At 45.0% G+C, this 26,924-nt stretch overlaps 1 protein-coding gene across 1 annotated transcript in view; it reads left to right on the top strand.

Moving 5' to 3' along the window:
• The window catches only part of SYT9 (synaptotagmin 9), a 125,538-nt gene that overhangs the window by 34,010 nt on the left and 64,604 nt on the right, over positions 1 to 26,924 (top strand). The window contains exons 2-3 of the mRNA XM_023754591.1: positions 14,773 to 15,115; positions 24,669 to 25,215. Coding sequence (XP_023610359.1) covers positions 14,773 to 15,115; positions 24,669 to 25,215 — 890 coding nt within the window. The remainder of the gene's footprint in view (positions 1 to 14,772; positions 15,116 to 24,668; positions 25,216 to 26,924) is intronic.

Here is a 26,924-nt window from a genome sequence, read left to right as displayed (position 1 = left end):
AGTGACCAACACTAGTCAGAAGGGATTTTCAGCAAAGTCCACTTACTTCTTTCAAGACATTAAGTAATAACTGGATGTAATTACCCACATTGACTTCTCAGTTCACTGATTGTTGTGGTCTCTATCCTTAATTTTTCAAAGATCTGAGGAGAAATTGAGCTATTCTCTATCTCAGAGGGGGGTCAGACTCCTTACTCATAACCTGGTCATTGCTTCTTCCCCTTAAGTTGATCTACATCCATATTTTAAACCTACCTCGGTCAGTAGTAATGACATCTAATTGCAACATTTTCTTTCTCACTTTGGGGACAATGAGATAGGGACTCCCTTCTAGTCTTTAACAAATTATAAACCAGCAAACCATCCAGAATTTCCCAAGGCAGTACTCAAGTTATGAAGAGAATCAGACACTGTGTGCTTTCATCCCATTTCCTTGTATATTTTATGTTACCTATGGAAGTGGAATGTTTTAAGCTTTGATGTACCTTGTTTTCCAGGTGACACATAGCAGTTCATATGGACACAGTAAAGAAAAGCATTGTGACATCTGGCAGATGGCAAAGGTACTCCCTAGACTTAATTTGCAGGGTTATCCAAGGGCCTTCTGACTCCCAGGGTCAACACAGTGGGGATAAGTATGTGATTGTTAGGGTCCTGGGAAACCCTAGGAGGAATCCCGGACTCTGGAGAGGGTAGTACTCCACTAGGAGTACTCCAGTAGAACAGTTTGAGAGGGACTATGCAATGCCTATTATTGATATTTAGTAGAGCTGTGTGTGGAGTTAAATGTATTTGTTAAAAATCTAACTCCTCATCAGTCTTCTCTTGCTTAGTAATTCTCTTGTGTTTTTATGGTGGTAATGTCTCATCCTTTCTAGTAGTTTCTATACCTTTTATTTCTGTTTCTTTTAGTATTGTGTAACCTAAATATCTCCCTCAATATCACGCTCTCATGGGCTGGGTGAGGCTACTTTAGCATCTGTACCTAGGCTTCCTGGATCATTAGCCTTTACCTGCTAAGGGATAGGAAGGTCCCCTGTCATTTCACTTCTTGTGTTTTCCTCTGAGTCCCTCATGGGGGATATGGAGGGTAACAATATCCCACATAAAATGAGCCACTTCCTTAGCTTTGGCATCTTTCAGCTGAGCCTACCTATTGCTTTTGTCATCCCTTTGATCCACACTTGCTGTTCTTGCTCTTTCTCTCCTCTGATGCTGCTCCTGTTCTCCTTGCCTTGGCTGCCTGTTCATCTCTGCTCTATAGGTCCCTGCTTGATCTACCATAGTGATCAGCTTCTGTTTCTTTTACCTCCGCAAGTGTGAGAACCCTGCCTCAGTATTGCTGCTGCTTGGAGTCTTCCTGACTCTGATGCTCACATTCTTGGTCATTAGGGAAACACTTCCTATCTCAAGCCCAGCTTGGACAGAGAGTGTCTCGGCGGTGCTGCTGGGTGCAGGATGCTGATGGGTGCCCAGAAAAGTGAGAGAAGCTCTGTGCATCTTCAGGAGAGTGTATGTCCATCCAGGGTCAGGAAATCTGGAGAATGTTAGTAAAACACCAATTGTAGCCCCCATTTTCCACTTCAGTCTCCAAAGCATTCCATTGGGTGTGCCCCAGACACTCCTCCTTACTCAGCATTCAGGTAGCAGCCTGCCTGTGCTCTTTGGCTGGGATCATCTCCAGTTCCTTCTGTGCACTTTTGGGAGGTGATGAGCCTATTTCATGACCAACTTTTATAAAATGAAGCCAACTACTTGGTTTATCAGAAAGGCAAAAAGTGGAGCAGTGCTTTCCAGGGACAGGGGTGGTGGGGCAGGGAGAAGGGAGTGGGGAGTTATTGTTTAGTGGGTATTGAATTTCAGGATGGGGTGATGAACATTTCCTGGAGATGGGGTAGTGAGGATGGTTGCACAGCAATGCAAATGAACTTACTGTCACTGAACTGTACACTGAAAAAAATGGTTAAAATGGTAAAGGTTATGTTATATAGATTTTTACCACAATTTTAAAGAAACACCTACCCAGTTTAAAGAGAAGTGAGGATTGCATCTCTGTGACTGGAGGGGCAGGCCTCAGGAGAACACTGTTAAGAAGAATATCCCTTGTTCTTTCCTTTAGAGTTGAGTAATTTGCATTAAAATCTAAAGTATTTTTTCTTTATGATGAATGCTTTTTAGAATGATTGCTGCATTCCTGGGTCATATACTGGTATTATTAATCATTCTGATGACAAATAAATGCCAATTTCTATGCATGACTACTGATGAAATTTAGAGAATTAAAGAAACCATCCTCATTTTAGCAGCATTGAGTATTTACTGAAAGGAAGTTGACTTACAAACATATAATTTGTAGAAAATTGACAGGTAAATACAAAGATACAAGAATCCATGCTTTCAATTAGTTGCCAATAATCTAAGCCTGATGTGCTTTTAGCACAGGAAGGTGTATGATTTGGGGGTACCTTAGGTTTTCAGGTATAGAAATCCAAGCTAGTAAGAGGTTACATGTTGGAAAAGAGTCTGTGATTTTAGTTTTGGACCAGGGTTTGCGCCAGACAGAGAGACAAAGAAATAGGGAAGAGTTTGAGCCAGGAGTGGACTTTAAGTAACCTTGTCACATGGAACTTTCTCAGGAGAGGTACTTGTAGGATTAGTGTTGGCCATAAGACATGACTATCTGGAGACATCACCTGGCTATAAGGTGTCTCCTGAAAATGTAGTTTATCTGGCACACTCCACCCCCAATTACATAATATCTTCATCAAGGCAGCTCAGTTCAATGCGTTGTGAAGTTAGGTCAACAGATAATGCCTCTCTCCGGAGCCCATGCTCCTTTCACTCCGCTGCACTGCCTCTGTGGAGTCGTAAAGGTGCAGAGAAGCATGAAATATTGTGTCATTTTTTTAATCATGAGGAAAAGGTAATCCTAATGCTCTCTCTACACACACTTAAAAACATGACTTCCTCGGCAGTTCCTTTCCCAGAAGCACATTTTTTTTTAGTGGGTATAAACGTGGAAGTGATACCTAGGTTAGAATTTTATCATGCAGCAAACACTGAGTGCCTCCTGCGTGCCAGGCATCACACTAAGTTGCAGAAGATATTTTAGATATACAATTTCTCTCAATTCCAGAATATGCGCTTAGAAGGGCCCTTTCATCTCATCCCATTTCGTTTAATATTAGGAAACTCAGGCCGAGATATGAGTTTCGGTTCCCTGAGCTTATGCAGGTGACTACAGGGAGGGCCCAGAATACAAAACAACTCATTCTTCAGCAAATCCATCTGGTTCCCAGTGGAAACAGGCAGCACGGTCAAACTAGGCAATTTGAGGGGAGTTTAATACAGGAACTTTTTATAAAGGCATGGTCAGGGCTCAGGGAAACCAGCAAGGGGCAGGACAGTACTCCAGGGCTAGTAACAACAGGGAGCCATTGCCACCCATAGGCCTGAAAGAACCCAGGAAAAGAGCTGTGGCTTTTGGTAAATGTACATATGCAACATGGCGACCCAGCAGGAGGAAAGCTGGAGGAGTAGATACTGTAACTTCATTCTCTTCCCACCCTCTAGTAGCCTACTAAGGCCTCCTATTGGCTGAACCCAACAGAAGTCAAAGGCAAGGGAGCCCCTTGATATAGTCCATGTGGGTCAGCCTCCAAGGTCCAGAGCAGAGTGGAGAGGGGAGGAGAGTGGATTTGCAGTGCTAAATGGAAATGTACAACACACAGCTCCCTACCAGAAGACTTTGTATGCATCCGGTCTCCAAATGTTAGGACATAGTTTCAGGGTTAATTAGATGTTGGAAGGTCTTTGACTCTCTTATAAAGGATACCACCTGCATGGTGAGTTTTTTGAGTATAGGATTTTTAAATTTTCTCATTTGAAAGAGACAATATTGTTTTAGAGTCATAGAATTCTAATAACTGAAATGCCTAGAACCTAAGCTTTCATTGGCCCACTGCCCCCAACAAGTCACCGGGGTGCACCAGGACTTCAGGTACTTCTTGTAAGAATTATTGGGAAACTCTAGGGCAGCAGTTCTCAACCTGTGGGTCGCGACCCCTTTGGCGGTCAAACGACCCTTTCACAGGGGTCGCCTAAGACCATCCTGCATATCAGATATTTACATTACGATTCATAACAGTAGCAACATTACAGTTATGAAGTAGCAACGAAAATAATTTTATGGTTGGGTCACAACATGAGAACCACTGCTCCAGGGAGTGTCTCACGGGTGTTTGTGTTTTAATCCTCACCTGAGGTTATGTTCATTGATTTGAGAGAAAGAGAGAAAGATCCACGTGAGAGAGAAACATTGTTTGGTTGCCTCCTGAACCCACCCAATCAGGGATCGAACCTGAAATCTAGGTATTTACCCTGACTAGAATCAAACCTGCAACCTTTTGGTGTAAGGGATGACACTCCAACTACTGAACCACCCAGCCAGGGCTCACATGTGTTTAAAAACAAGTTTGTACTCAGACTCTGGGTCATTTCCTCATATATCCAGGCTCTCACCTAGTTGTTGTGCTATGAAAAACAATCTCATCATTTAACTCCCTTCATGCTAATAGAAGCCGGGGAGTCCTCTGTCCATACCTGTATAGGCACAGCTAACCGTGAGCACCTGCATGGGACTGCTCTCAGGCAGGCCCTATGTGTAAGGGTCAAGGTTGTACCTGAGGAAGAACCAAGGGGAAAATCTGCCTACTTCTGGAGTCCAAAGCAATAACAGACTTCCAGATACTGCACTGGACCCCATGAGGGTGGACACATGTCAAGTGCAAGGCTACCTCGAGCTTTCTAATCAAGCAACCCACTTGCCCTCTGTACAGAGAAGTAAGAGATAGGAAAAGTAACCGGAAGAATTGGAGAAAAGTCACTCTTCATGGGAGCCAGTAATGGGAAGAAGCAGCCCACCCTAACATCACACATTTATTTCTTTATGATATCATTGTAAAGCTCGTTCACTAACGTGGTTGTCAGCAACCTTTTGATCATGTTTCACAGGGTAGATGAGAAATATAAACACTAATTGGATCAAAGCAAGACCAGATCAGCCTAGGAAATGGCTCGGGCTGACAGAGTTTGGAAAGGGGTCCTGTGGGAGGCGGGAGTTATTGAGTCAATGCAGCAGCCACAGCTTCAAAAGAAGTTCAAGCCTCGCAATGAAAGCTCAGTGGCAGGCTTTTATACACATGCAAGTGCATCTAATTTTCAAAAAGAGCCCAGCAAGGAGGAATCTCTCCCCTTATTTTTAGAGGTGAGAAATGGCCCAGGAGAAGTGTGGGCAGCCCAAAATCTCGTAGGAGGTATTATAGCTGGACACCAGGTCTCTGGTTGGCAACTCCTCTCCCCCTCCAGCTCCTGTTTCCCGCACACACACACTGAGGAGTGTTGCTGAACTCTGGCCTGTACCCAGTCCCCGCATGTTCTCGGGTTTTGTTCCATGGTGTTCTTTTCAGGCAGAGACTGCCCCTGGCCTGAAACTTTGCACATAAGATTTTCTATTATTTTGCAAGAATCCTGGTGCTTCTGAATGCTTCCATCCGCCTTGCACAGGCCAGGATGCCATGCCAGAAAACACTGCGGATTTCACAAGCACTTACAGGGAAACTGCAGTGGGTGGTAAAATATTTTTAAGTGGATACTTTCCAATTAAATAATTTCAGTAGAGAATGAGTACAAAGAGAGTAGAAATCCAATAGCAAAGCTGATAGTAATTCCTGAGCCTTCCTGTTATGCAGACAGCAGGAGCTCAGGTACAGGGGGATTGGGAAGTCTGGGATTACGGACTCGAGAGCTAACAACCAGCTCTTACTGTCTGCAGCTCCAGCCACTGTGTAGCCTCCATAGACCCTGCCCCATCTGCTGGAGGCAGAGGGGGTGAAGCCAGTGTGAAGAGGAGCTGGTTACACTGATGAGGCTGCACTTTGCAAATAGAAGGTGCAACAGAAAGTGTTCCCTTATTACTAATTTTAGGCTAGTTGCTTAGTTCACACAGATAGAGTCATCTGGGCAGCCTTCTGAGGAAGGGATCTAAGGGCCGGTGACACGGTCCTGTTAAAGATGTTCCTCCCTGTATGTAATCACAGCAAAAGGCAGTCGATGCCCTTTGCCAGTTTCTGTGTTCTACTTCATTTTACTGGTCTCAGGGCGTCTTAGAGTTAAGGCGGTAGAAGGCTGTTTATCTGGCTCAGTACCTTAATAATGGCATGGCCCCTGCAGGCCCAAGTTAATGCTCCCTTAATCCTTACAGTTGGCACTGCGAGCAAATGCTAAGAGAGCCTCCTGCATGCTACCTGAATGAATAGCAAGAATGGTCCTAAAACATAGTCTCCAGCTGGATAGTGCCCATTGACTTGTGGTTGTTAATAGGAATTATTATAATGGCTTTAGCCTTAGCTATAGACCTTGCTGTGAACTCAAAGTCATTTGTCAGTTTCATAAGCACCACAGAATGTAAGAGCCACATCCAGGCCCTTATGAGAGCCGAGGAAGAGCATAGAGGGGTAGTGACTTACCCAAGGCCACAAAATATAAGTGGTGGCAAAGCTGGTCCTAGAGCCCTTAGGCCCTGTGAGCTCTTTCCTGGGGCTTCCAGATGCAGTTGAGCAAGTTGTGTCTTGTGCAACATGGGTGAACATGCACAGAAGCCCTAGCTCCCTCTTCTCCTGGTGTAGCCTCTTGACCACACGGCTAAATGACCCAGGTTGGGTCTTTATATAAGAGAAGTGGTTGTAAGTCAAACGTGGCCCACTCCTCTTTTATGTGCCGTCTTCTCCGAACCCCCCTCCGGGTTCCAGTGGTACTCTGCGAGTTGTGCATAGCCTTACAGGGCTATTTTTGAGGGCAAGGTCTAGTTTTATTTACTGTGCATCCCTGGGTGAGTCTTTAGCAAATACCAGGTGCTCCATAGGAGCTCCTGCTCCTGTCCTTAATACAGTGGGGCCTTGACTTACGAGTGTCCCGACTAACGAGTTTTTTGAGATACAAGCCGTCTCTCGGCCAATTTTTTGCTTTGAGTTGCGAGCTAAAATTCGGGTTACGAGCCAGCTTCAGATACCCCACCGCTAGTTGGCGCAGCGAACGTCACAGTGAACGCCACAACATCAGCCCAGCATCACGTGTCTCACTCGGTGAAAATTGATTTGACATACGAGTAATTTGAGTTACGAGCTCCGTCACGGAACGAGTTAAACTCGTAAGTCAAGGCCCCACTGTATTTAGCTCAATAAGCACCTATTAGATGCCTGATTTTGCTCATTGCCAGCTCACTTCATAAAGCTTCAGGAGGCCTCAGTATTTATTGACCAACGTGACCACTTTGTGGCAGTAGAAATAAGTCTGGATATGGAGTGGCTGAATGCTGAGACATCTCATGAAAAAACAAAACAAACAAACAAAAAAACCCCAAACTTACACTTATTGAGTGCCAGTACCTTTCTAAGCACTCACTACAACCCCAAGAGGTAAGTACTATTATTATCCCAATGTTGCTATGAGAAACCAAATATGGAGACCTTAGGTTGCACAGCAGTTGTTGGCTGCAGACCTCCATTGTGTGATTCTAGACCGTGTGTTCTGAACTGCTGGGCTGTGGTGCCTATAGTGTTATTAAAGAGCAAAGTCTTCCCATGATTGCATTGCTCAGACAATTTAAGTTCAGTCTTTTAAACACCAAAGCATCTCATTTTAGCCTAAAAATATTACATGTTTCTTATACAAGATACCTCAGGGTCACCATTCAGAAGTCACCCTCTGTACTATTGAGGTGTGTACGGTTCTGAGTTCCCCTTCACAGGGTAACTCCAGAATTCTGTGATTTTTTATGCAACAAATGTATTATTATTATTATTATTTTATGTTTTTTTAAATTGTAAAGTAATACATGTTTATTTTATTAAGCTTAAAAAATACAGAAAATAAAGTATTCAAATGGAGGCCTCGTGGCCACTGGAAGAGATGGCTGATGAGGGAATCAGCTCCCTAAGGTTTCTCCTAATAACAATGTTTCCTCATTGGTTCACCTAACATCTCCTGAGAGCTGTCTGCTCTTGCCTGTTTCCTCTATAGAATCACATCACCACTTTCCCTACAAGGCACCCTGCGATACCCTCACGTTCTCCGTGGCTGATGGTCTTAACTGGATTTCCCAGAGTTACCTTTATTAGGCCCCCAAGACACAGGGTTTTAGGATTAGGAAAGTGTCTTGTGTTGTGAACCACAGTATAAACATATTTACTGGATCCAGTTTACACAGTGTCATTTATAGACCATCTGCAGCAGATTGATCTGAAATCTGACGTGCTTGTTTAAAATGGAGGTTAAGGGTCCTCACCCCAGACCTATGAAATAATACTGTCTAAGACTAAAACATGTTTTGCTTTTTATTTTTCATTAGGAAACTGTCCAACATAGAGAAAATAATGTAATAAACTCTACATACTCATTACTCAGTTTCAAAAATTATTAGCCCATCGTCAACCTTGTTTCACCTACATTTTGAAGCAAAAACTAGACATCATATCATTTGAATGTTTTCTATATGTATCTACACAACATAACCACTGGACTTGAGAACCCGTGTTATTCTCTTTGTGATTATGGATTTATACATTTTATTTTGAATCAATGAGTGGTATGCGCCTCAGGACAGGATATAAATATATATGCAGATGTTCCATTATGAATCACATTTCCCTTAAATATTTGATATACATATTTGCACCTATATTTACTTAGTAACATCAAGTTGAAGTATCTGTAATCTCCTTCTGCTAACAATATAGTTCATTTCATTTGCTTTTACATCCTTCCTTCTTTCTTCTCCCATGTATGTTGAAATTGTTGGAATGGAAGTGAATGTATGGTAGTCATTCCTTTGCTCTTTTAAGTCTTTTTTTCCCCTAAAGGTTACATTAAACTTCATAATCTCATAACTAAATTATTTAGATTTTATGTAATTTTTACTGTTTGCTTTGCTTATAACTAATTCTTGTGATCATAGAATGTAAATATATCTCGTGTAGTATGCTCTTTCCTTCTTGGGCTCTCTATTCTGACATGCATTTTTACTTGTTTGTTTGGAGAATTTCCTTAGGTTTTGTGCAGGAGAGAGCGCATGAATAGTGTGTATTCTGAGTCATTGACGGCTGAAAATGCCTTTCCTTTCCTCCTGTGATTGTGCCTGTGGAGTTCTAGAGCAACAATCGCCTTGCCTTGGATCTGGTGGGGTCTCAGGGTATCTGCCTGTGGTTACTGCTGCAGCCATATTTCTCACTCATAGCCCCAGTTTTAAACATCTCACTGAGTTGATGGATCAAGTTGCCTCTTGCATTAATTTGTTACACGTCAAGAGCCATTTATTCTGATGGCTCAGCTTGGTTAGTCTCTTTTAAGTTGCTAATTTGTCCCATGTATCCCCTGACTTTTCTTCAGTTGTCAGTTTATGTGTCTTCTCTGGCCCTTCGCAATTTAGCAGGGCAACCGCCCTTTCCTTGTCCATTCGCAGTGTATGGGTGCTCAAGCTTTTCACTCACTGGACAATAATATTTGCCATTTCAAAGTAAGTCCTTACTGTGCAGGGATCCCTTAGAATTGTAGGTGTCCAGCTGGGATGTCTGCTGGGTTAGAGGTGTCACGATATGTTGTATCTGGTGTCCAGGGATGCTACTGCCATACATTACGTCATATGGCTGGGGCTAACAATACGTCATGTCCTGTGGCTGGGGCTAACAATACATCATGTCCTGTGGCTGTGGCTAACAATACATCATGTCCTGTGGCTGGGGCTAACAATACGTTATGTCCTGTGGCTGGTGGAAGAGGGTTCTGATGATCAGGGTAATTGCGAGGCATCCATGCCACATCTTCCCTGGGAGGATGCACTCAGTGGCATCTCTGGGTAGTTTCATGCACAGTCACCCGCGAGCAGCAGCACCTCCCCGATCTGGATCAGACTTGGGTTACCATTTGTCTCCTTTTAGCCCTGAATCTCCATCTGCTTATTCTCTTGAGCTTTGGACAAAAGGACCAATTAGAAAAAAAAATCCTGTTCTTTAGAAAAATTGTCTTTAGAATAACAATTTTGAATGTCACTAATTTTTATAATTTTTACTATGAAATATACCATGAAAGCCAAAGAGTATACATAGTAAATACATGTAGTTTAAAGATCAACAATAAAATGAATAGCCATGTACCTACCACCTTACTGAAGAAATAACTTCTGTTCTTCTAAATAAAGCTATGTTGTGATTCTAAGTGGATTCTTCCTCTTCCTTTCCTGAGGTCGTGAGGTCTGAAGTAGGTAGTATGTATGGCCTTAGTGACTCCATAACAATTTTCTCAGCACTTCTTTCTGAAAAATTGAGAGAAAAGTACAAGCATACTGTGTAGAGAGCCCCCTGAGCTGCTTGCAAACAGAAGTCCAGATGATCACGCTTAGTGGTTGGCGTAGCTATGTAGGTCACCATGGTTTCTCTTGGGAGGTGTTCCCTGGCCCACTGCTAACCCATGTGGCACCTTTCTGTGAATAAGAAAAAGCCACTCCAGCCCGACCGGTGCTGCTCAGTGGTTGAGCGTTGACTTATGAACAAGGAAGTCACAGTTCGATTCCCAGTCAAGCCACATGCCTACGTTGAGGGCTCGATCCCCAGTAGGGGGCATGCAGGAGGCAGCTGATCAATGATTCTCTCTCATCATTGATGTTTCTGTCTCCCTCTCTCCTTCTCTCTTCTCTCTGAAATCAATAAAAATAAAAATTTAAAAAATAATAGAAAAGAAAAGAAAAAGCCACTCTTGCCATTTGCCAAAAACTTTCTGTAACAACTCTATACACAAAAATTTATAACTCTGAATGTGATTAGCGCCTCCTGGAGTTTACCGGCCACACTGCAAGTCACGGTAAACACAGGAGGTAGCTACAGGTTTCCTAGTGGGCTTCATCAAACTTTCACCTACTGTGCCTACTATGTGCCAGGCGCTCTTTTAGATGCTGAGTAGACAGATGAGTTATCTGCTCTCATGGATCCCCCATGACTGGACTTGAGAGCAAGCTGTTTTCTTTTGGGTACATGAGCTAGGAGTCAACTAACAAGCTGGAGTTGTTCTTGATCTGGATCAGGACCCTGTGATATCTAGCCAAGGTGAGCCTAGGCTTTCATTTATTTAGCATGGTTTCTATGCTGTGTGAGCCCTGAGGGGCCATGCTGTACCGAGCTGATGAGTTCAGAGTTCAGGTGGGATTCTTAAATCCAGAGTGACCAGATGGCCTGCTTTTCCCTGGACGGTCCTGGGTGAAGTCTCTTGTCCCATAGTATTATTTATATCGCCTCTTTTCCCTCTTAAAAGTGTCCCAACCCTGGACAATTAATTATAGGGTCATGTATACTAGTCAACTTCCTGCCATCATAACAAACACCTTCAAAATCCTAGTGACAAAACATCAGCTGCTTAGTTGCTCGTGAATCTGTGGATCAGCTGCAGCCTCTGCCCGCCTGCGGGTCAGGTTTCAGTTTCCTGCTCATTCTGGAATTTGCGCCTCTGCCGCAGCCATCCCATGGTGGCACCCAGGCTGGAAGACCGGCCCTTACATGAGGTCTGAGGTGGCATGGGCCATATCTACTCATATTTCATTGACTAGAGCAAGTCAGGGGGCCAAGACCAACTTCGGGGCCTTGGGGTTCATCTCCTCCCTAGGAGGGAGGGATGATGTGGTAGGGAATAGTGAATATTGGGTGGATGATAGTACAGCTGACCCTACTGCCTTCCCGAGTACCCCTCCTCGAGCCATCCTGGGGGTCTCCTGTTGGTGCCTGCATCAGGACAGTGCTGGAGTTATTAAGGAAGGGGTTTTACTTCCACCTGGATTACAGACTGTATTACGGGATTTCACTGGGGTGTGAAGCCTGTTTTGTGTTCGGATTTGATTAGAGGGAGTGGGGGTTGATTGCTGTGACAGCCTGATTAGCTGGGATGGGGCCTCCTTCCCTGTGCTTCCACCACTACCACCTATCATAGAAGTTACACCAACACATTTTCACTCCTGTGTGAGCTGGCAGGCCAGGGGGAGCCTGTGGCCAAACCATGCTCCCCTACCACCTGCCTGGGCTCTATGGTGGGTGATTTCTAGTGCCCTTTACGTTGCCGCACTGACTACCTATTTCTCATCCCTGCCCTAGTTGCTCTGCATCTGAGTTTTTTTGTTTGTCTGTTTGTTTACTTGTGTTTTTTAGAGAGAAAAGAGAGGGAGGGAGGGAGGGAGGAAGGGGGGGCAGAGAGAGAGAGAGAGAGAGAGAGAGAGAGAAACATCAAGGGTGAGAATCATTGATTGGCTGCCTCCTGTTCATCCCGTACTGAGGATGGAGCCCACAATCCTGGGCATCTGTCCAACCAGGAATCGAACCATGACCTCCTAGTTCATAGGTTGATGCTCAATCACTGGCTGGGCCTGCATCTGTGTTTTTTAATTTTTGCTTTTCCCTGTGTGTCCTGTGTTTTCATTTGCCTGTGTTCAGCATGCAGCACTAATTGGCTTTTCCTTTAAAAGCAATTACAGAAATTCCTCGGTGTTACTGGTTCACGGATGGATTGATGGTACCCATCCTTGTTTTCCATTGTTATGTAATTTGCTCATCTCATTCCCATGGGACTGAAAAACAGAAAAGTAGCAAAGATTCGAGCTCATTACCCATGTTGAAGTTGGAACCCCAGAGTTTTCAAGCAGAGATGTGATATTGTTTCACTATTAGGGCAAAGATTGATTGGGAGTCATAGAGGAGATGCAGTAGATCCATCACCAGCCCTGGCAGCTGGCTCTCTGTCAAGAGCAATTTTTCATGAAGAAATGGTTTCATCATTTTATAACAATGATCAGGTACCTTCAGAGTCATATTGAAAAGCACATGGGTGCCAGGAGGTCAGCTTGACTCAGGAGGTCAGTGGTTTGCAGGAAGGGTTCATTTGCATGCCTAAGCAACTGTCATGGATCATGGATTGCTGATGTGCTGTGGGTAGTTAAATTCGTGAATATTGCCCGGCCACCATGGCTCAATGATTGAACATCAACCTCTGAACTATGAGGTCACAGTTCCCAATCAGGGTACATGCCTGGGTTTCAGACTCCATTCCCAGTAGGGAATGCGCAGGAGGCAGGCAATCAATGAGCATCATCTCTGATGTTTCTATCTCTCTCCTTCTCTCCCTTCTTCTCTGAAATCAATTAAAAATTTTTGTGAATATTAAATAATCGATTCCTAATTTTCTTCTTTACTATTGTATCTCCAAAGCCTAGCACAGTGCCTGACATGTATAGTGATTGAGAAAACTTTGGCTAACACAGTATGAATATTACTGATGGGCAGTAAAGATGTAACCCAGGGACAGTCCTTGTAGCACAGTAAGGGCAGTAGGGGTGTCCTTTAAAGGAAGGGGTTACAGTGCCAGGACTGACTCAGGTTGACACCTCAGCCTCCTTGGTCCACTAGAAGGTGGGGCGGAAGGATGGAGGGGGCTGGGCTTTGTTCTGAGAGTTAAAAGCTCAGCCACTAAATACCACACTGTCATGGACCCTAGCTGAGGCCATGGCGCCACAGTGTACGTGGCAGATGCTGTTGTTGCCCTGCCATATCCCCTCACACTCACCCTCACCACCTGAGCACATGCCCCCTGACCTCCAAAGGCCAGCCTTTGTGTTATTTGAATGTGCGATTTTTTCGGCCACTGCAGCTTACTTTGCCACTCATGCTGCAGGTTGGAAATGCCCCCTGAGAACTTCCCTCAAATCAGTGACTGAAGGGAGCCAATGTTATAAATGGCCCAAGTCCCTGGTCCCTGGCCCCTGGTACGGGGAGACTCCCAGTGTGTGGAGCCCCCTCAGGAGGCTCACCCTCCAGTCCCCCATGGTGGTAACTGGCTTGATAAAGCCCCCTTTACTTCTGGCTTCCTTCCCTGGATCACTGCCCTTCTCCCCTCCCTGTGTTATCTTCATCTCAGCACACCACTTGCCCTTGAATACTTGTCTCAGGCCTGCTACCGGGGAAATCCAAACGGGGAGCACCGTCCCTGGTCCTGGGCACCCTGACCGCTGGGATGTGGGTATTCCTGAGGCTTCAGAGGGCTTGAGCTTCATTTTGCTGAGACCCTTAAAAGTTGATACCAAGAATAGGGAAAGAGCACTCTAGTTTTTTGTTTTGTTTTAGAAAGTCGTACTTACACAATTCACAAGTGATATTATACAGCTCTCTGAGATGACAGAGGAATTGCTTTTTTTTTATTGTTGACACTATTAATGATGTCCTACATTTTTCCCCTCCCCCCGTTTGCCCACCTCCACCCAGCCCGCCACCCCTCCCCTGGCCTTCACCACTCTGTTTTGTGTGTCCACAGGCTATGTATATATGTTCTTTGGCTACTCTCTTCACTGTCTTTTATCCAGTCCACCCTCCCCTTCCCCTCTGAGATGACAGTAAATTTGAAGGACAATGAAACCACCATGCTCATCTAGTATCAATGATTTGTGTTGCTGTGGGAAAGTGTAAATAGTAATGCAGTTATGGTTGACTTGCAGGGCCTTTCTAGGCCCCCTGGATATACCCTGTCTCTTGCTACAGCAACCTGTTTCTTGTTTCTAAGCACAGCCTGCATGTTACTTCCTCAGCTGGCTGCTGAGGGATGGATGGATGGCAGGGCCATTTGACCTGCCCAGGGCAATGGTAGGGTGGCGGGTAACAATCATACTGACCTTTAATCTCTGCTTCTTTGCAGATATCTCGGTGAGCCTGCTGACCCTTCTGGTCACCGCGTGTGGCCTCGCTCTCTTTGGTGTGTCTCTCTTCGTGTCTTGGAAACTCTGCTGGGTTCCGTGGCGAGAACGAGGCCTGTTCTCTGGTAGCAAAGACAACAACCAGGAGCCTCTTAACTATACGGACACAGACATCAATGAGCAGGAGAACAGTGAGGGCTTCCTAGACCCTCCCAGCCCCTCCTCCATGAAGATCAGCCACACCTCCCCGGACATCCCCCTCTCCACCCAGACGGGAGCCCAGGAGAACTGTGCCCACAGCGTCCGTGTGAAGCGCCAAGTCACAGAGCCAACCTCGTCGACTCGGTCAGTAACGCCTCCTTCCTTTCTGAATGCAAAGCAGGGACCATCCACCCCTTCCCCTCTCTTGGCAGCAGTGACATTGAGTCACCAAGGAGCCTGTGACCTTTCACATGTCCATTCGCTGTCACAGACGTGAATACGGGAACTCGGTGCTGCTCAGTGTATTGCACTGAGGTTCCTGAGCTCTGCGCCGTCTCTTCTTGGTCCACAATTACACTTAGTTAGTGTGACTAAGACTTACCCTGTCAGGTACCGTCTAAGAACTTCACCTGCACTATTGCATTATGGCTACAACTTTGTGTGAAATGGATCCTATTATTATTTTCATTTCACAGAAGAAACTTAATTTAAGCAGGTGAAGTAACAAAGTTATATATTGGTAAGCACCTAGGTCAGGGTTTGAACCGGGTTCAGTCACCATCAGATCCTGTGTTTACCACTCCCAGTGCTGGGGCGTTTCTTCCCTTGCCTGGGACCTAGCCTAGCCGGCATGCACAGGCTCTCTGCACTCCAGACTGGCCAGAGGTCTTGGTCCATCTCCAGCCTCTGCAAGGCCTGCGGAGTGCCCAGGCCTAGGGCCCCTCTCTGTGTGACTGGACGCTCTGTGCCCTGTGGCAGTGGAGGAATAGTATCCTGCAGTCATAAAAGCAAGGGTCTGGGGCCCAGGGAACTGGCTTTACTTAGACATGTGATACTGGACACCTTATTCTCCGGGTTTCCATTTCCTCTTCTGTAAGAGAGAAAGAGTGACAGCAGACGTATGGGTGGTTTTAAGAATGAAACAACAGCGTGGACATCCTGTGCTTTTCCAGGCCTATACCTGTAAATACTCTAAAACATGAGCTGCCCGTCTGCTCTCAGGGCTGCTGTTCACAGCATCATCCTGGAGGCGGGCCTCTCCCAAGACTCAGATGTTGCATAAAGGTGGCTTTGAGGTCAAACAGCCAATTCTGAATCTTTGGATATAAAAATTCACTTTCAATAAGAGACTATAGGAAAAGAGACCTGGGAAGCAGCTTTTTAAAAATGAGAATATTTGCTTGAGCAATAGTCAGAGCTGAAAAGCATGTGCTGTTATTTAGAAAGTCGGAGCACAATTTGGGGGGATTTTTAAAAAATCTTTTTTATTTGTTCTCTAGAAACAGCAATAAGATTTTACCCTTTTAAATGTTAATCGAGTATATCCTGGAAGCTCTGCTCATTCACATTAAGTAGGATGGAATATGACAGTTTGTAATTTAATTTTTTCAGAAACCCACTTTAGCATCATTTCCAATTCTGAGTCAAAGAGCTAAACCTAAGCTGTTCCTCTGCGAGGAAAGGGGTGGTTGTTTGCCTTTTGGTTTAGAAGAAATCCTCGGATTCTATTGCTAGGATTTCTCTTCAGCTTTAACACTTAAGTATAACTGGAGCTCCTCGATGGTGCTGTGGGGCTCACGCAGCGGTACACTCATAACAAAATCTCAGTATTCCAATAACTGGGGCCTGTCAGAGGGGGTTCCCATTGAAACTGTCTCCTATTTGGTTTTACTCTGCGTGTTAATTGTTCTGATCTGGGTCCCCTCGACACAGGGTGATGTGCTGGGTTTTTATTAGATTGTAGATCTGAGGACTCTGCCATCATTCTGATGAATTGATAGCAACCACATCACTCTGATTACCACAGTATTTATTCTAGAAAAGTGTGTAAGGGCTCTGCATATCAAAAAGAGATTGTATTTAAAAATAAAAACTATAGATATCTTCACCACTGATTTGTAGACATTAGCTAAAAGGAAAAAAATAAGTAAAAAGAGAAGAGAGATGGAATTATTCCTGTAAAATATATTTTACTGCATTTAGATTGATTTTTGTTTTGGAGTCATGCAATTAAATTACCTTTTCTGATGGCCAAAACAAGCTTAGTTCTAGCTGAACTACTATCAGAAAACTAAACTCTTTCCATCTGCATATGACCTAATACTGATAATGTGTGTCATTATGCATTTAAAATACTTATCTAAATTACTACTGAACTCCTTTTATGAGTTTTGTCTGGAAACACACATCTTTGCTGATGGTATTACTGTAAGAATGGTGTATGGTCTTGTAATTCTCTAGGAATTGTGTTATAACACACACAGTGACAAAATGGGGGAAATTAGTAAAATGTCCTTCATGCTCCAAAACATTTTTAACACCTTTTTTTAAGTCACATTTTTGATTCCCTATTTGGGGAGGGGGAAGGAACTCTTTGCTGAGATGACGCTAAGTAGTCTGCTCTGCTAGTTACTATTTCTTCTCTCTTCTTTCTCCTGTGTTCTTTACCTTCTCACTGCTGCACTTCCTGTCTTACTGCTTCCTTCCTGCGGCTGTTATCACTTGTCCCAAAATTCCCAGGACACCTCCTTGGCCTAGACTGGCGGTTAAGGGCATTGCAGTTGGCATGGCTTCTGTCACAGCATTTCCATCAGAAACTCCCCTCCCCCCCACCGCCACACACACACACACACACACACACACACACACACGCACGCATGCACGCACACGCACACCACACGCACACCACACACAAACACACCACACACACACAAACACACCACACACACACAAACACACGCACACACACGTGCACGCGTGCACACACATGTGCACACGCACACCACACACACACACACACACCACACACAACTCACACACGCACATGCACACACGCACGCGCGCACACACACACCACACACACACACACACCCACACCTGGCCTCTTCAGCTTGCACATATGTGCTTCCACCAATGCCTTTTGGAATGTTCTGACGATAAGCTTTGTTTCATCTTCTAAGAATATTTCTGGTCAAGGTGACTTTCTCTTGTTCTTCCAATATCAAACACCTTAGCATTCTCTTTCTAGTTAGCACCATTACTATTAGAAACCTCCAAAATTCTTCTTAATTCTTTTTAATTTAGGTGAAATCTCTCTTGTATAATGAAATCTCTCTAATATCCTGGGAATGTGGGTGGGGTTCCCCCCCCCGCCCCAGAATTCCCAGGACATTTTACAGGTCTGTATTCCAAATATATGAAAACCCTGGATCCTCCAAACAGAAGGAACCTTGGCAGGCCATCTACTCCCGTCTCTGACTTACGTCCCACGATGCAGGTCCAATCTGTTTTTCAAGCCTTCTCAAGTTTCCTCTGTCATCTATGATGTGTGTTTCCAGAGTAAACATAAGGGTGCCATGGACATAATTATTTCTGATGATTAAATCCCAGCAGAGCAAATACACATTTACATCTAGTTTCAGGTTCTCATGGTGGTTGAGAGAGGTCTGAGGTCCATTTTTGAAGCTGTCAATTTATGAAAATCTGAAGCAAGCACTAAATGAGTACTTCGAAAGTGGTTCTTTTAAATGTTTCTATCTAACTGATGCTCCCAATGCAACACAGTCTAGCTGAATAGAATTGTGCTGCTCATAGGGTAACTACATTTCACCCTAGTGCACCACTTTCTGGAGTTTTGTAAAAATTTCAGTTGCCACACCACAAACTCCTTATCAAATCTGTGGAGGCTCTGTGTGCCGCTTCTATCCGCTGTCAGCCTCACCTCTGGGCCAGGCCACCACGTGGCACAGCCCAGAGGGCACTGTCAACGTGGACTCAGTAGGAAGCTTGCGTGAAAAAGCTCATCACACTCTAGCTTCTCTCTTAGCAGCCTCAGTGTCTCCAGACCTTTCCTGCCTTCAGGCCTTCACACGGGCTGTTCCCTCAGCCTGAAATGCTTTTCCTTTTTCTTTGCCACACCTGGCTCCTTTGCAGCCTTCATTCCCACCTAAAATGTCACCTCCTCAGAAAGGCCTCCCTGATCACCCTGTCTGAAGCATGTGTTCTTTCCTCCATTCCCTCCCACTCTTCATTCTCTCACACATTGCCTTGCTTTCACTTCTTCACAGGATTGAGCTCCATTTTAAACTAAATTATTATTTATTGCCTACATTCCCTCTAGACCAGTGGTTCTCAACCTGTGGGTCGCGACCCCTTTGGCGGTCGAATGACCCTTTCACAGGGGTCGCCTAAGACCATCCTGCACATCAGATATTTACATTACGATTCATAACAGTAGCAACATTACAGTTATGAAGTAGCAACGAAAATAATTTTATGGTTGGGTCACAACATGAGGAACTGTATTTAAAGGGCCAGAAGGTTGAGAACCACTGCTCTAGACTATGAGTTCTGTGAGCTCAAAGACCACCCACCTACCTTGTTTCTCCCTAAATATGTAACCCCAGGTGTGGCCTCTGGCACATAGCAGACTTTTTGTGAATGACTGATAACACATTCATCAATATCAGGCCACTTCTCTGTGTTCTGCTGACAGGACTGACAAAGAGCCAAAAGTATAAACTGAGCAGGGGCCAGAATGGTATGAGGCTGGTGTACCAGGTCTCACATTCATTTAGAGCCTTACATTCAGACTCCCGGCCTTATCTCTGAACTAAGCAATTCCTACAGTCACCGAATACACTGACCAAACTGAAAGAAGACAGTCATCATACTTTAAATTTAAATCATCCTATTACTTGCTACTTAAGTGGTGCCACTAGGATGAAATGTTGTAATTACTCGGTGAGTAGCACAATTCTATTAAGCTAGACTGTTTTGTGTTGAGAGCATTGGTTAGATAGAAACATTTAAAACAATTTTTTGAATTACTCTTTTAGTTACTTCTTCAGATTTTAATATACTGACACCTTCAAAAGTGGAAGTTATGTAGACCTCTTCAACTAGATGTAAATGTGTATTTTCTGGACTGGGATTTAATTATAGGAAACTGTTATGTCTGTGGCATTCCTATATTTACTTTAGACGCATGCATTAAGCATCTGCTGTGTGCAAAATTCTACATTATATGCTAATAATAAAGAGAAAAAAGATCTAGCTCTGGCCTCAAACGCCTGCAGACTAATTGGGGACATACTAAGGCTAATCTCAGGAATGCGGGACATAGGCTCACCTTAGTCTTGGGGGGCACAATATTGGAAGGTGACACCAAGGTTTTAAACCTGTTTTGCTTGGGAGGAAGTGGGAAGAAGCTGGTTATGCTTTAGTGTATCTACCTATACCTGACCACACACCTCCACTGGCCAAGGCCTGATGCCTACATCATCATTTTCTCACTTGCTCTAGAAGCCTGTGAATCCCATTACAGGAAAGCTTCAGATTCCCCATCCTGCCCTGTAATCAGGTCACTGCGTCTGTCCTGTCTGCCACTCCACTTCCTTGGTGTCTGCCTGTGGATCAGGACAACCCAACTCTCTCCTCCCCATCACCAGGGGAGTTTCAAGAAGGGAAACAGAATCCTGTCCCCAGTGTTTCCAAACCTCCCTGTCTTGACTTGAACTTAGTAAAGAAACCCATGATGGTTCCGAAATAACAATTTGCTTCTCTCTTCCCTCTCCTTGGACCCTGAAGCCTTGTCAACATGGATGCCCCAGAACTGGGGAAAAGATCGACCAAGTTTCACCTCTGAGATGGGGGCCCTGAGAGGCGGGAGGATAGAAGAGTGTACCCTTGTCTGTGGCTGCACAGGGGAAATCCAGTGATGGGAAGGATGCTGGCGGTCTGAGTGCCAGATGTTAGGAGAAAGCTGCTGGGGCAGAAGAGCTGGAGACCTCATCTTGCTGGAGAGCTGGGGACCAAGAGGAAAACACAGTTAATTTCCCTGTTGAGGTCTAGAGTGTCAGCTTGAAGGCTGATAAGGATGAGGCCAAGTTAAGTAGGCAGGCTCAGCTCAAGTTCCATCTCCTCCATGACAGTTTCCCGAGCCAGAGGCATTTTTTTTCCCCTCTGTCTGCTTCTGTGGCTCTCTAACCTCCAGTCATGGGGTTTTTAATCCCCCTCTGCCCTGATTTATAGTTAGTGTATGACTATCTCATCACCCGCCTGGGCGTCATTTCCTTGAAGGCATTAAAGAGGTTTGCCTCTCTCTCCCTCCTACCCTACCTGACACCTTGCTTTGCACATCCAAATTTGTTGAATCACAGTAATGTTCTCTTTCTTAAGATCCAGTGGAGGAAGTTGGCCTTTGGGTGATGGCTCTGGGACTGAGACTTTGGGGGTCTCAACGTGGGACGCTGGACGTAGTTCATTTGAATCTGAGGGAAGGGGGCGAGGAAAAGCCATTTGCATCTGGGCACCTGCGGCTCCTGACCTTTAGCTGCAACTGAACCACAGGCTCAGATCCCTTCAGGCATGGAAGCGTGTTTTTGAGTTTGTTAGGGGAAGTCTGCTTCATAGATTTTGTTAGTCATCTTTGAAATTAGGCTTTCTTCAGGCCCAACCACGAGTCTTCCAGCTCGGGTCTGGGACAGCCACGTCCAGGAAATTCTCATCCTGGCCTCTTTCAGACAGGAAACTGGCCTCTAATGGGAGGTGGACCATGCTGAGAGTTTCAACTCCAGGGCCAGCTTTCTAAGACAGCGTTAGGGTGAAATGTAGGTACAGCATTCCTTATCACACCCATCCTTGGGGCTCACCTCCTCTCCTTCCATTCATTGTATACATTAAGCCCTGAGAACACCAAAATACTGGACTCCCCAGCCCTGCTCAGTGGACACCTGCCTGGGACACAGATCCCTCCTTATCACACTCTCAGTGTCACTCAGCAGCATTCAAATCCTAGAGCCTTGGTGGGCGGGGCAAGGCCTCTAGTTTAGTGCGCTCAAGTACCACCTCCACTGACCATTTCAGAATTCCTCATCTGGGTGCCCAGAGCCAGGCCACAACACTCTGTTCTGAATCTTTCCTCTGTCTTGCTGTTGACTTGCTTATCTTCCCAACTCCATTTGAATAGCCCAGGAGAGCCATGGAATATTGATTTTCCATTTCCTCTACCTCCCTTCTCCTCCATGTCCCTGGGGCAGGCTCCCTGCTCTACTTTCTCATTTCTCAGTCCAGAGAGCTGCAGAGAGTATGCAGGGAGGTGATGAGTTACCTTGGTTCTCTGGCTGCCCTGAGCATCTCTAGCCCATGCCTCCAACTCCCGGAATCGCTGACTCTCTCCTGAAGGGAAATTGAAAGCGACTGAAAGAGAGCCCCAGGGAGTGAGAACTGTCCTGGCCTGTTACAGTCCCTGCTCTCTGCTTTAAGCCACTGCCTTACAGTAGGTTCCACTGTTTTCCCCAAAGTAAGTGTGATTCTGAATGGGGGCGGGGGGAGTTTGGGAATGAAACTCATATATAACATTTGGGTGGATAATAGTATTCATACCTGCGCTCAATTTTTAAAAGAAATCTTCAGCTGTGTTGGAATTTGGAATGGAGGCATCCTAATTGCTTTCTGAGGGGATGTTTTGGTCTTTGAAATACAAATCTCTCCCTAACGCCCTCCCCAATGCACTCCGTCTACCCCCTGGTCGGGAACAGCGAAACATGTAGGACTTACTTCTCTTCAGATTTCATGTCTTAAGAAAATGTATGAGGAAAACAGAGTATGTTCCATTGCTAAGCAGCCAAATTCATGTAGGTTTAAATTAAAATGTAAATGTACGTGGCTGGCTTCGTCCTGCAGATAAGGGTTAAGACAAAATGTTCCTGTGATGAATCTGAAGCCAGTCTTTCCAAAACATCGAAGGTAAGTTGCGATGCACAGAGAGCCTGCTCAGAGCACCTCGGGGGAGAAGTGACAGCAGAGTCTGGGGCTGGCGTGGACTCAGGACCAGCATCCCATCACAGACGCTGGTGCAGAGAAGGCGTATCCCGTGGGTCTAGATGGAGCACTTTTAGTATTTAAACAGCGTCACTGAGAGTTCCCAGAATGGCCATCATAGATGCTGACTCCAGACCCCAACGTGGCCCTTGTGTGAAGCCAGCCTGGAGGGAAAAAGCAATAGCAGAGGAAGCCAGAGCTGGTACCAGCCCCTTAAGGCCTCTGCATAGGGCTGGGTACTCGCTGCTCCCTGCCAGTCATTTCTGCCCAGAGATCCCAGCAGAGCAAGACTAAAGCTCTGTTCTGGCACTCCAGAGGTTAGCATCTCCACAAGGGAGTGACTGAGCTATACTTGCACAGAGAGGCCATTTAGGTGCTTAAGAGCATCTGCCATCTCTCTCCCTACCCCTGAAAAATCAGAGATACAGAGGAAACTTAAGGTTGTGGATTTCTCTGCAGGAAATTAAAATCTCACAGCAAAAACTTTCAGACCACACAGTTTTTACTCACGTGGCAATGTCCGTGCCTGGGGTATGTGTCTGCTTGTGGGGGACTGTGTTGGCTGTGACAGGTGCAAATGGCAGCTCTGTGATTGTGCTCTTGTTATACCAGCTCAGTGACTAGGAGTGTATTTTAGGACAAAGAGGAATGTTCAGCATAGCAACATCTGAATGACAAGGGAGAATAGTTTTAGCCATGTCTCGGTGGCTATTTATCCCACTTTTACATCTTTATTTTATAAAGTAGCCTTCAGAAAGGAAAACAAGATCAACTCAAATATTTATTCTGCCTCTCCAACTACATATTTACCAATCCATCTGAGACGGCCGGCTGTTGCTTTTGACCCGGTGGCGAAAGGCTATTTTAATTAAGATTATTGAGAGACTACAGAAAATACAGTATCATGACTCTGAAATCTGAGCTAAAGACAAACAAAAATGGCCATAAGAAAAATCTTGTATGTAATGACTGCTTCTTTCCGTTTACCAAAACCCACACGATGATGCACATTTCAAAGAGAATTTCTGGGAAGCTTCTAGCCCAAACCAATAAGCTTACTAGTACTGGGTGAAGAGTCGATTCTGTTAGCAAATATTTGATTTGCAAGTGTCGGTATCCAGCCTTCCCTGACTGAATCCTTGTATACATTTTTAGCAGCTTCCCTTCCCTTTGATGCCCGTAGTGTTTATTACAGAAATAAACTCTTCCTGCTGCCCAGCAGTGACCCACGTGGCGTTGCGGACACTCACAGAGCTGTCACTCGCCCCTGTCAGAGCCGACGCGGTCCACTGCGAGCAGACACGTCCTGTCCCATACATCCACCCTCACACAAGCAAAACTTGTGTTCTCGTGAGGAAATGATCTGATTTGAAGCAGTAAGAATATACAGCCTTAGAAAGCGGTAAGCCGGTGATAGGAAAGTCTGTGCTATTTAGAGACGGAATCATTCTTCTTAAGAAGACGCACAGACAGTTATTTCAGTTCCAGGATGACATTGTATATAAAAGTGAATAATTTTATTTTTAAACCAGTGTGAACAAATCTTTACATCCCACCGGCCAGATAAGCTTTCTTAATGGTTTATCAGTTGAGAAAGTGCATTAAACCTTTAAAGCTCCAAGGTCACAGGTAATCATTTCATTTCCTGACACCAGCCCTCAATTTTGGGTTTCAAGCCTTGGGGAGAAGCTTACTCACATTGATGAGCATATTGAATTTCGCCCCCCTACCCCCCCCCCCCAAAAAAGGGCCCACAGATCTAAGTTTTTAACAGTGCGTAACAGTCCAGTCTACCTACATCCCAGGCACACGTTTCTGAAAGACCTGTAGCTAATGAGGTTATAACTTTGTCCTCTCTTGCTCCTCACTGAAGGCATAATTCAATCCGAGGACAACTCAACCTGTCGAACCCGGACTTCAATATCCAGCAACTGCAAAAACAAGAACAGCTGGCCGGGATCGGCCGCATTAAACCGGAGTTATACAAGCAGAGGTCACTGGACAGCGATGATGGGAGAAGGAGTAACAGCAAAGCCTGTGGGAAACTGAACTTTATTTTAAAATATGACTGTGACCTAGAGCAGCTCATAGTGAAGATTCACAAAGCCGTCAATTTGCCCGCCAAGGACTTTTCTGGGACCTCAGATCCTTACGTCAAGATCTATTTGCTTCCGGATCGGAAAACAAAACACCAGACCAAAGTTCACAGGAAGACCCTGAACCCTGTGTTTGACGAAGTGTTTCTGTTTCCGGTTCCCTACAACGACCTTGAGGCCCGGAAACTGCACTTCTCTGTGTATGACTTTGACAGGTTCTCCCGCCACGACCTAATCGGCCAGGTGGTGGTGGACCACTTCTTAGACTTGGCTGATTTCCCCAGGGAGTGCATCCTTTGGAAGGACATCGAATATGTCACCAACGTAAGTCCAGCATTTCTTCTTTTGGGGGGAGTTGTGGAGGTGTTTCTTGGTCAGCATGCGATTAAATGACTTACACCTTATTTTATTTGGGGGGGCAAAGTATGAAATTCATGTCAATATACATAAAACTATGGCTTCAGAACCTCCTCATGTCTTTCTAGAAACAGGGCTTTAACAATATTCACTCTGAAATTTCCAAGAATTATTGATGAAAACAATATACAAGAATAACCTTCGCTCTTTTCTACTTTCTAATTCTCAGCAATTCTCTAATAGACAGTACATATTATCTGCTCTCCTTACCACATTTTCTTTAGAGTTTTCTTAGGTTGTTTTTGCTAAGTGGATCCTGGCATCCTATTGACCGTAATCTGCAGCAAAGAGCACAAGTCCTTACCCATGTTCTCAGGTCAGCTCAGTTCAGAGGCATTCCTCATGAGATCTTCACCTTTAACCTCAGACGTGAGAATGGTTGAGAAGAGTTGGCATCATATTTTCAAATATTGAGTCATAGCTACAAGAAGAGCAGCCTGCAAAGGTCTGCAGACATTGGCAGTGCCAATCTATAGAAGGTCAAATCCAGCTTAGAGCTCGGGAGAGAGAGGGCAGAAGAGCCTGGAGGGAGGCCTTAAATCCATGCATACATTTCAACACGAGATTGCGTGGTGATATTTTTACTCAATTTACGTCCTTTTCATTATTCTGCAGAGGTGCATTGACACTCCTGAAATAGAAAGGAAAATTGGACTTTCCTAGGTAACTCTGATATTTTAATGCCACTTGTTTCTTTCACCTTTTCTCCTCAGGTAACTGTTAGCTTGTCTTCTGGAATATGGCCCTTCTAAGGCCTTTCTCTTCCTCTTTCTCTTTCTGTCTCTGTCTCTTTCTCTTTCTCTTCTTCTTCCTCTTCCTCTTCCTCTTCCTCTTCCTCTTCCTCTCTCTCTCTCTCTCTCTCTCTCTCTCTCTCTCTCTCTCTCTCTCTCTCTCCCTCTCTCCTCTTTCCATCTTCCTTTCCCTTTCTCTGTCTCTGCCTTGCCATCCAAAGACACCAAACACCCAATCCTTACTCAGCTCAGACCATGATCCAGCTTGAGTTTGGAGCCCATCTAGTGAGAGGCTGTCCCTCTGCTCAGGAAGAGAACACACATTCTCTGCCCGATGACCAAATAACCACACTAGTACTTTCTCATCCTCAGCCATGTTTGTGAACTGGGGACTCACCCACACTTGGGCACCTTCTCCATGCCACCAGGTAGGTACCCGTGGCAACTTTGTCCCGCTGCTCAGATGAGTGAAGTATCTTGGGGGTTTGCTGGCCTTTATCATAATGACAGGAAAGAAAAGGAGGAGCTGGAGAAGGTGCAGAGAGCATCAGGGGATGAAACTAAGGTGATTTGGGAGATCTCTTCAACCTTGAAAAGTGTGATATTGGTAAACCAAAAACTCGATGCACGGGGAAGCAAGGATTATACTTATTCCCGCATTAGTAGGCAGCAAGAGAGGTTCTAAAGAAACAAGATGGCCAGGCTGCTTATGCTGCTTTGAATGACTCAAGAATGGACCCTCTCATTGGAGTATTTGCCAAGTCCCCTTGGATATAAGCTGAGATACTCTCTGCCAACAGTGATGAGCCCTGGTAGAAGGAGGTTGGTCATACCATCTAGTGTGACATCAATTTATATTTTTTGACAAATGAATTCCATAAAGTA

The sequence above is a fragment of the Myotis lucifugus genome, unplaced genomic scaffold, assembly GCF_000147115.1.
Source record: "Myotis lucifugus unplaced genomic scaffold, Myoluc2.0 scaffold_61, whole genome shotgun sequence".
NCBI lineage: Eukaryota > Metazoa > Chordata > Mammalia > Chiroptera > Vespertilionidae > Myotis > Myotis lucifugus.
This window is presented reverse-complemented; position numbering and strand designations above follow the sequence as displayed.